The 10,903-nt window shown below is 47.9% G+C and overlaps 1 protein-coding gene across 2 annotated transcripts in view; it reads right to left on the bottom strand.

Moving 5' to 3' along the window:
* The window catches only part of LOC140382556 (PTB domain-containing engulfment adapter protein 1-like), a 27,298-nt gene extending 16,612 nt beyond the window's left edge, over window positions 1–10,686 (bottom strand). For both annotated transcript variants that reach the window (XM_072465921.1, XM_072465922.1), the window contains exons 1-2: window positions 10,624–10,686; window positions 719–790 (exon numbers count right to left, since the gene is read on the bottom strand). In XM_072465921.1, the coding sequence (XP_072322022.1) occupies window positions 719–790; window positions 10,624–10,674 (123 nt within the window). In that variant the 5' untranslated portion in view covers window positions 10,675–10,686. The remainder of the gene's footprint in view (window positions 1–718; window positions 791–10,623) is intronic.
* Window positions 10,687–10,903: the final 217 nt, after the last annotated feature.

Below are 10,903 nucleotides of genomic sequence, written 5' to 3'. Positions count from 1 at the left end.
AACATGGACCGGCCTCCTGCTGGTGCCAGAGTCAGGACTAAACATGGACCGGCCTCCTGCTGGTGCCAGAGTCAGGACTAAACATGGACCGGGTGGTCGTCATCTCCAGGTAAATTGTACTTTTGCTCGAGATTCGCCTGTTTATAACGATAATGTTCCATTTTCCTGCTGCTCAGTCTGCACAGGACGTGAGGGCGGAGTGTGCGGTGAGAGTTTGAAGTGAGCTTCAACTGTTTTTGTCAGATTGAAAAGTGAGGCAGGACCCCCAGGACCCGTGGCGGGACCCCCAGGACCCTCAGTGGGACCCGCAAAACCATCAACGGGACCCCCAGGACCTTTGGCGGGACCCCAAAGACCCTCAGTGGGACCCCCAGGACCCTCGACGGGACCCCCAAGACCCTTGGCGGGACCCCCAGGACCCTCAGTGGGACCCCCAGGACCCTCAGTGGGACCCCCAGGACCATCAACGGGACCCCAGGATGGGGCGAGTACCCCAGGACCCTTGGCGGGACCCCCAGGACCCTCAGTGGGACCCCCAGGACAATCAACGGGACCCCCAGGACCCTTGGCGGGACCCCCAGGACCCTCTGTGGGACCCCCAGGACCATCAACGGGACCCCCAGGATCCTTGAAGGGACCCCCAGGACCCTCAGTGGGACCCCCAGGACCATCAACGGGACCCCAGGACCCTCAGTGGTTCAGGTTGTGTGTGTGTTACCTTGAGCTTCCTGACGGCGTCCTTCACCACCTCTGTGCCCTTGGGAGCCTCCACTTCTGTGTTTCCAAGAAACTGAGCCAAACAACACAAACAACAACATCAACAACAACAACAACACAAACAACAACATGGAAGAGAAATCAAACTTTGTCAAGAAATGAAAACCGTTTCTCAAAAAGACAAAGTGTCATAGTGTCATCGTGTCATCAGTGTCATCGTGTCATCGTGTCATCGTGTCATCAGTGTCATCGTGTCATAGTGTCATCGTGTCATCGTGTCATCGCGTCATCAGTGTCATCGTGTCATCAGTGTCATCGTGTCATAGTGGCATTGTGTCATGTCATCGTGTCATCGTGTCATCAGTGTCATCGTGTCATCGTGTCATCGTGGGATCGTGTCATCGCGTCATCGCGTCATCGCGTCATCGTGTCATCGTGGGATCGTGTCATCGCGTCATCGCGTCATCGTGTCAGCGTGTCATCGCGTCATCGTGTCATCAATGTCATTGTGTCATCAGTGTCATCGCGTCATCGTGTCATCAATGTCATCGTGTCAGCGTGTCATCGCGTCATCGTGGGATCGTGAAATCGTGTCATCGTGTCATCGTGTCATCAGTGTCATCGTGTCATCAGTGTCATCGTGTCATCAATGTCATTGTGTCATTGTGTCATCGGGTCATCAGTGTATTCGTGTCATCGTGTCATCGTGTCATCAGTGTCATCGCGTCATCAGTGTCATCACGTCATCAGTGTCATCGTGTCATCAGTGTCATGTCATAGTGTCATCGTGTCATCGTGTCATCAGTGTCATCGGGTCATCAGTGTCATCCTGGGATCGTGTCATCAGTGTCATTGTGTCAGTGTGTCATCGGGTCATCAGTGTATTCATGTCATCGTGTCATCAGTGTCATCGCGTCATCAGTATCATCGCATCATCAGTGTCATCGTGTCATCGCGTCATCAGTGTCATCGTATCATCAGTGTCATCGTGTCATTAACTAAACCAGGACTAAACCAGGACTAAACCAGGACTAAACCAGGTCTAAACCAGATCTAAACTAGGTCTAAACCAGGACGAAACCAGGTCTAAACCAGGTCTAAACCAGGACTAAACCAGGTCTAAACCAGGTCTAAACCAGGACTAAACCAGGTCTATACCACTTCTGTGTTTCCAAGAAACTGAGCCAAACAACACAAACAACAACATCAACACGAACAACAACATGGAAGAGAAATCAAACTTTGTCCAGAAATGAAAACCGTTTCTCAAAAAGATGAAGTGTCATAGTGTCATTGTGTCATCAGTGTCATCGTGTCATCAGTGTCATCGTGTCATCAGTGTCATCGTGTCATAGTGTCATCGTGTCATCGTGTCATCGCGTCATCGTGTCATCGTGTCATCGTGTCATCGTGTCATCGTGTCATCAGTGTCATCGTGTCATCGTGTCATCGTGTCATCGGTGTCATCAGTGTCATCAGTGTCATCGTGTCATCAGTGTCATCGTGTCATCATGTCATCAGTGTGATCAGTGTCATCGTGTCATCGTGTCATCGTGTCATCAGTGTCATCGTGTCATCGTGTGATCAGTGTCATCGTGTCATCGCGTCATCAGTGTCATCGTGTCATCGTTTCATCGTGTCATCAGTGTCATCAGTGTCATCGGGTCATCAGTGTATTCGTGTCATCGTGTCATCAGTGTCATCGCGTCATCAGTGTCATTGCGTCTTCAGTGTCATCGCGTCATCAGTGTCATCGTGTCATCAGTGTCATCGTGTCATAGTGTCATTGTGTCATTTCATCGTGTCATCGTGTCATTGTGTCATCAGTGTCATCGTGTCATCGTGGGATTGTGGGATTGTGTCATCGTGTCATCAGTGTCATCGTGTCATCGTGTCATCGTGTCATCATGTCATTGTGTCATCAGTGTCATCAGTGTCATCGTGTCATCAGTGTCATCAGTGTCATCAGTGTCATCGTGTCATCAGTGTCATCGCGTCATCAGTGTCATTGCGTCTTCAGTGTCATCGCGTCATCAGTGTCATCGTGTCATCAGTGTCATCGTGTCATAGTGTCATTGTGTCATGTCATCGTGTCATTGTGTCATTGTGTCATCAGTGTCATCGTGTCATCGTGGGATTGTGGGATTGTGGGATTCTGTCATCGTGTCATCAGTGTCATCGTGTCATCGTGTCATCGTGTCATAGTGTCATTGTGTAGTGTCATCGTGTCATCAGGTTCATCGCGTCATCAGTGTCATCGTGTCATCAGTGTCATCATGTCATCAGTGTCATCATGTCATCGTGGGATCGTGGGATTGTGGGATTGTGGGATTGTGGGATTGTGGGATTGTGTCATCAGTGTCATCGTGTCATCAGTGTCATCAGTGTTATCGTGTCATCGTGGGATCGTGGGATCGTGTCATCGTGTCATCGCGTCATCGTGTCATCGTGTCATCGTGGGATCGTGGGATCGTGGGATCGTGTCATCGTGTCATCGCGTCATCGTGTCATCGTGGGATCGTGGGATTGTGTCATCGTGTCATCAGTGTCATCGTGTCAGCAATGTCATCGTGTCATCGTGGGATCGTGGGATCGTGTCATTGCGTCATCGTGTCATCGCGTCATCGTGTCATCGTGGAATCGTGGGATCGTGTCATCAGTGTCATCGTGTCATCAGTGTCATCGTGTCATCAGTGTCATCGTGTCATCGTGTCATCAGTGTCATCAGTGTATTCGTGTCATCGTGTCATTGTATCATCAGTGTCATCGCATCATCAGTGTCATCGCGTCATCAGTGTCATCGTGTCATAGTGTCATCGTGTCATGTCATCGTGTCATCACTGTCATCGTGTCATCAGTGTCATCAGAGTCATCGTGTCATCGTGTCATCAGTGTCATCAGTGTCATCGTGTCATCACTGTCATCGTGTCATCAGTGTCTTCGTGTCATCGTGTCATCAGTGTCATCAGAGTCATCGTGTCATCGTGTCATCAGTGTCATCAGTGTCATCGCGTCATCACTGTCATCGTGTCATCAGTGTCATCGTGTCATCGTGTCATCGTGTCATCAGTGTCATCGTGTCATCGTGTCATCAGTGTCATCGTTTCATCGTGTCATCATGGGATCGTGTCATCGTGTCATCGTGTCATGAGTGTCATCGTGTTATCAGTGTCATCGTTTCATCGTGTCATTGTGTCATCGTGGGATCGTGTCATCGTGTCATGAGTGTCATCGTGTCATTGTGTCATCAGTGTCATTGTGTCATCAGTGTCATCGTGTCATCGTGTCATCAGTGTCATCGTGTCATCGTGTCATCTTGTCATCGTGTCATCGTGTCATCAGTGTCATCGTGTCATCAGCGTCATTGTGTCATCGGGTCATCAGTGTATTCTTGTCATTGTGTCATCGTGTCATCAGTGTCATCGCAACATCAGTGTCATCGCGTCATCATTGTCATCGTGTCATCAGTATCATCGTGTCATTGTGTCATCGTGTCATGTCATAGTGTCATCGTGTCATCAGTGTCATCGTGTCATCGTGTCATCAGTGTCATCGTGGGATTGTGTCATCAGTGTCATCGTGTCATCGTGTCATCAGTGTCATCGTGGGATCGTGTCATCAGTGTCATCGTGTCATCGTGTCATCAGTGTCATCGTGTCATCGTGGGATCGTAGGATTGTGGGATCGTTGGATCGTGTCATCGTGTCATTGCGTCATCGCCTCATCGTGTCATCGCGTCATCGTGTCATCGTGGGATCGTGGGATCGTGTCATCGTGTCATTGCGTCATCAGTGTCATCGTGTCATAGTGGGATCGTGGGATCGTGGGATCGTGTCATCGTGTCATCGTGTCATCGCGTCATCGCCTCATCGTGTCATCGCGTCATCGTGTCATCGTGGGATCGTGGGATCGTGTCATCGCGTCATCGTGGGATCGTGTCATCAGTGTATCATCGTGTCACCGTGTCATCAGTGTCATCGCGTCATCAATGTCATCGCGTCATCAGTGTCATCGTGTCATAGTGTCATCGTGTCATGTCATCGTGTCATCGTGTCACCGTGTCAGCAGTGTCATCGTGGGATCGTGTCATCGTGTCATCATGGGATCGTGGGATCGTGTCATCAGTGTCATCAGTGTATCATCGTGTCACCGTGTCATCAGTGTCATCGCGTCATCAATGTCATCGCGTCATCAGTGTCATCGTGTCATAGTGTCATCGTGGGATCGTGGGATTGTGGGATCGTGGGATCGTGTCATCGTGTCATTGCGTCATCGCCTCATCGTGTCATCGCGTCATCGTGGGATCGTGGGATCGTGTCATCGCGTCATCGTGGGATCGTGGGATCGTGTCATCAGTGTATCATCGTGTCACCGTGTCATCAGTGTCATCGCGTCATCAATGTCATCGCGTCATCAGTGTCATCGTGTCATAGTGTAATCGTGTCATGTCATCGTGTCATCGTGTCACCGTGTTAGCAGTGTCATCGTGGGATCGTGTCATCGTGTCAACAGTGTCATCGTGTCATCGTGTCATCGTGGGATCGTGGGATCGTGTCATCGTGTCATCGCATCATCAGTGTCATCGTGTCATCATGTCATCGTGTCATCAGTGTCATCGTTTCCTCGTGTCATCGTGTCATCGTGTCATCAGTGTCATCGTGTCATCGTGGGATCGAGGGGATCGTGGGATCGTGTCATCGCGTCATCAGTGTCATCGTGTCATCTGTGTCATCGCGTCATCGTGTCATCAGTGTCATCAGTGTCATCGTTTCCTCGTGTCATCGTGTCATCGTGGGATCGTGTCATCGTGTCATCGTGTCATCGTGTCATCAGTGTCATCGTGTCATCGTGTCATCAGTGTCATCGCGTCATCGTGTCATCATGGGATCGTGTCATCGTGTCATCAGTGTCATCAGTGTCATCAGTGTCATCAGTGTCCTCGTGTCATCGTGTCATCAGTGTCATCTTGTCAATCGTGTCATCGTGTCATCGTGTTATCGTGTCATCGTGTCATCGTGTCATCGTGTCATCAGTGTCATCGTGTCATCGTGTCATCGTGGGATTGTGTCATCGTATCATCGTGGGATTGTGTCATCGTGTCATCGTGTCATAGTGTTGTCGTGTCATCGTGTCATCGTGTCATCGTGTCATCAGTGTCATCAGTGTCATTGTGTCATTCATCGTGTCATCGTGTCATCAGTGTCATCAGCGTCATAGTGTCATCGTGACGTGTCATCGTGCCATAGTGTCATCGTGTCATTGTGTCATCGTGTCATTCATCGTGTCATCGTGTCATCAGTGTCATCAGTGTCATCGTGTCATTGTGTCATCGTGTCATCAGTGTCATCTTGTCAATCGTGTCATCGTGTCATCGTGTTATCGTGTCATCGTGTCATCGTGTCATCGTGTCATCAGTGTCATCGTGTCATCGTGTCATCGTGGGATTGTGTCATCGTATCATCGTGGGATTGTGTCATCGTGTCATCGTGTCATAGTGTTGTCGTGTCATCGTGTCATCGTGTCATCAGTGTCATCAGTGTCATTGTGTCATTCATCGTGTCATCGTGTCATCAGTGTCATCAGCGTCATAGTGTCATCGTGACGTGTCATCGTGCCATAGTGTCATCGTGTCATTGTGTCATCGTGTCATTCATCGTGTCATCGTGTCATCAGTGTCATCAGTGTCATCGTGTCATTGTGTCATCGTGTCATTCATCGTGTCATCGTGTCATCAGTGTCATCGTGTCATTTGTGTCATCAGTGTCATAGTGTCATGTCATCGTGTCATCGTGTCATCGTGTCATCGTGTCATAGTGTCGTCGTGTCATCAGTGTCATCAGTGTCATCAATGTCATCGTGTCATTCATCGTGTCATCGTGTCATTCATCGTGTCATCGTGTCATAGTGTCATCGTGTCATCGTGTCATCGTGTCATCAGTGTCATCAGTGTCATAGTGTCATCGTGTCATCAGTGTCATCGTGTCATCAGTGTCATCAGTGTCATAGTGTCATCGTGACGTGTCATCGTGTCATTGTGTCATCGTGTCATCAATGTCATCGTGTCATGTCATCGTGTCATGTCATCGTGTCATCGCGTCATCGCGTCATAGCGTCATCGTGTGATCGTGTCATCGCGTCATAGCGTCATCGTGTTATCGTGTCATCGCGTCATCGCGTCATCGCGTGATCGTGTCATCGTGTCATAGCGTCATCATGTCATATTGTCATAGCGTCATAGCTTCATAGCGTCATCATGTCATCGTGTCATAGCGTCATCGTGTCATCGCGTCATCGCGTCATTGTGTCATTCTGTCATTGTGCCTCCTGTGGTTTTACTTCAAATGAACTTTAACGTTAAGATTCTATATCCACAGTTTATTTAAATCAGTTTGTTTCATTCCAGGTCCAGGTCCTGGTCCAGGTCCAGGTCCAGGTCCTGGTCCAGGTCCAGGTCCAGGTCCTGGTCCTGGTCCTGGTCCTGGTCCTGTGATGAACTGAAAGTACGTTATAATGTCCAGTTGGACCGTGTCTTCAGGTTGTAGTGGTCAGAACATCAGTCGTCCACGGCAACTGCAGGTCAGTGTGAGACTGAGACATTTCTGTCCTTTAAACGTCTTTGAAAACAGTCTCCTCACTGAACTCCAAAGACGTGTTTTATGGACTGGACACTTCCTTTTTATTTAATCGAGTTTAAAACGAGCCAAATAATGTCTGATGTTCAGAGTCATTTACCACCAAACGACTTCAGGAAACGAGATGAAGAGCAACGAAACTAACAGTGTCTGAACCAGGACTAAACCAGGTCTAAACCAGGTCTAAACCAGGACTAAACCAGGTCTAAACCAGGACTAAACCAGGACTAAACCAGGATTAAACCAGGACTGAACCAGGTCTAAACCAGGACTAAACCAGGACTAAACCAGGACTGAACCAGGACTAAACCAGGACTAAACCAGGACTAAACCAGGTCTAAACCAGGACTAAACCAGGAGTAAACCAGGACTAAACCAGGTCTAAACCAGGTCAAAACCAGGTCTAAACCAGGACTAAACCAGGACTAAACCAGGACTAAACCAGGTCTAAACCAGGACTAAACCAGGAGTAAACCAGGACTAAACCAGGTCTAAACCAGGTCAAAACCAGGTCTAAACCAGGACTAAACCAGGACTAAACCAGGACTAAACCAGGTCTAAACCAGGTCAAAACCAAGTCTAAACCAGGTCTGAACCAGGACTAAACCAGGTCTAAACCAGGACTAAACCAGGACTAAACCAGGACTAAACCAGGTCTAAACCAGGTCAAAACCAAGTCTAAACCAGGTCTGAACCAGGACTAAACCAGGTCTAAACCAGGTCTAAACCAGGACTAAACCAGGTCTAAACCAGGACTAAACCAGGACTAAACCAGGACTGAACCAGGACTAAACCAGGACTAAACCAGGACTAAACCAGGTCTAAACCAGGACTAAACCAGGAGTAAACCAGGACTAAACCAGGTCTAAACCAGGTCAAAACCAGGTCTAAACCAGGACTAAACCAGGACTAAACCAGGTCTAAACCAGGACTAAACCAGGAGTAAACCAGGACTAAACCAGGTCAAAACCAGGTCTAAACCAGGACTAAACCAGGACTAAACCAGGACTAAACCAGGTCTAAACCAGGTCAAAACCAAGTCTAAACCAGGTCTGAACCAGGACTAAACCAGGTCTAAACCAGGACTAAACCAGGACTAAACCAGGACTAAACCAGGTCTAAACCAGGTCAAAACCAAGTCTAAACCAGGTCTGAACCAGGACTAAACCAGGTCTAAACCAGGTCTAAACCAGGCCTAAACCAGGTCTAAACCAGGACTAAACCAGGTCTAAACCAGGTCTAAACCAGGTCTAAATCAGGACTAAACCAGGTCTAAACCAGGACTAAACCAGGACTAAACCAGGACTAAACCAGGACTAAACCTGGACTAAACCATGTCTAAACCAGGACTAAACCAGGTCTAAACCAGGACTAAACCCGGACTAAACCAGGTCTAAACCAGGTCTAAACCAGGTCAAAACCAGGACTAAACCAGGTATAAACCAGGACTAAACCAGGACTAAACCAGGACTAAACCAGGTCTAAACCAGGTCAAAACCAAGTCTAAACCAGGTCTGAACCAGGACTAAACCAGGTCTGAACCAGGACTAAACCAGGTCTAAACCAGGTCTAAACCAGGACTAAACCAGGTCTAAACCAGGACTAAACCAGGAGTAAACCAGGACTAAACCAGGTCTAAACCAGGTCAAAACCAGGTCTAAACCAGGACTAAACCAGGACTAAACCAGGACTAAACCAGTTCTAAACCAGGACTAAACCAGGAGTAAACCAGGACTAAACCAGGTCTAAACCAGGTCAAAACCAGGTCTAAACCAGGACTAAACCAGGACTAAACCAGGACTAAACCAGGTCTAAACCAGGTCAAAACCAAGTCTAAACCAGGTCTGAACCAGGACTAAACCAGGTCTAAACCAGGACTAAACCAGGACTAAACCAGGACTAAACCAGGTCTAAACCAGGTCAAAACCAAGTCTAAACCAGGTCTGAACCAGGACTAAACCAGGTCTAAACCAGGACTAAACCAGGACTAAACCAGGTCTGAACCAGGACTAAACCAGGTCTAAACCAGGTCTAAACCAGGACTAAACCAGGACTAAACCAGGTCTAAACCAGGACTAAACCAGGTCTAAACCAGGTCTAAACCAGGTCTAAATCAGGACTAAACCAGGTCTAAACCAGGACTAAACCAGGACTAAACCAGGACTAAACCAGGACTAAACCTGGACTAAACCAGGACTAAACCAGGTCTAAACCAGGACTAAACCAGGTCTAAACCAGGACTAAACCAGGACTAAACCAGGTCTAAACCAGGTCTAAACCAGGTCAAAACCAGGACTAAACCAGGTATAAACCAGGACTAAACCAGGACTAAACCAGGACTAAACCAGGTCTAAACCAGGTCAAAACCAAGTCTAAACCAGGTCTGAACCAGGACTAAACCAGGTCTGAACCAGGACTAAACCAGGTCTAAACCAGGTCTAAACCAGGACTAAACCAGGTCTAAACCAGGTCTAAACCAGGTCTAAACCAGGTCTGAACCAGGACTAAACCAGGTCTAAACCAGGTCTAAACCAGGTCTAAACCAGGTCTGAACCAGGACTAAACCAGGACTAAACCAGGTCTAAACCAGGTCCAAACCAGGACTAAACCAGGTCTAAACCAGGTCTAAACCAGGACTAAACCAGGAGTAAACCAGGACTAAACCAGGTCTAAACCAGGTCAAAACCAGGTCTAAACCAGGACTGAACCAGGACTAAACCAGGTCTAAACCAGGTCTAAACCAGGACTAACCAGGACTAAACCAGGTCTAAACCAGGTCTAAACCAGGTCTAAATCAGGACTAAACCAGGTCTAAACCAGGACTAAACCAGGTATAAACCAGGACTAAACCAGGACTAAACCAGGACTAAACCAGGTCTGAACCAGGACTGAACCAGGACTAAACCAGGTCTAAACCAGGTCTAAACCAGGACTAAACCAGGACTAAACCAGGTCTAAACCAGGTCTAAACCAGGTCTAAATCAGGACTAAACCAGGTCTAAACCAGGACTAAACCAGGTATAAACCAGGTCTAAACCAGGACTAAACCAGGACTAAACCAGGTCTAAACCAGGTCTAAACCAGGTCTAAATCAGGACTAAACCAGGTATAAACCAGGACTAAACCAGGACTAAACCAGGACTAAACCAGGACTAAACCAGGTCTAAACCAGGTCTAAACCAGGTCTAAATCAGGACTAAACCAGGTATAAACCAGGACTAAACCAGGACTAAACCAGGACTAAACCAGGTCTAAACCCTGTTGCCGGTCTTACCTTAGCGTTGTAGGGGATGTAGTGCTTGGCGAGGGCCTCTGGAGTGTGCATCCATGTTTTATCTGAAAAACCACAAAGAAAAAGGTCAGTACAGACTTCATGGATTCCGTGCTGGACACGAGGTCTCTGCGAGACAAACGCATGGAGTCTCTCCAAATCTGGTTTAGACGCCATATTTTTGATTTTGTCCATGTTTTTTCGATGGTAAAAAGCTGCTGATGTTATTGATTTGTGAGAACACGTTGTTATATAAAAGAAACTATAATTACTTTGCACTTTC

This window comes from Eucyclogobius newberryi, unplaced genomic scaffold (assembly GCF_026437365.1).
Source record: "Eucyclogobius newberryi isolate DKJ021-1_F unplaced genomic scaffold, fEucNew1.0.hap1 SCAF_101, whole genome shotgun sequence".
NCBI lineage: Eukaryota > Metazoa > Chordata > Actinopteri > Gobiiformes > Gobiidae > Eucyclogobius > Eucyclogobius newberryi.
Note: the sequence above shows the minus strand (reverse complement) of the source record. Positions and strands in the feature narration are given on the sequence as shown.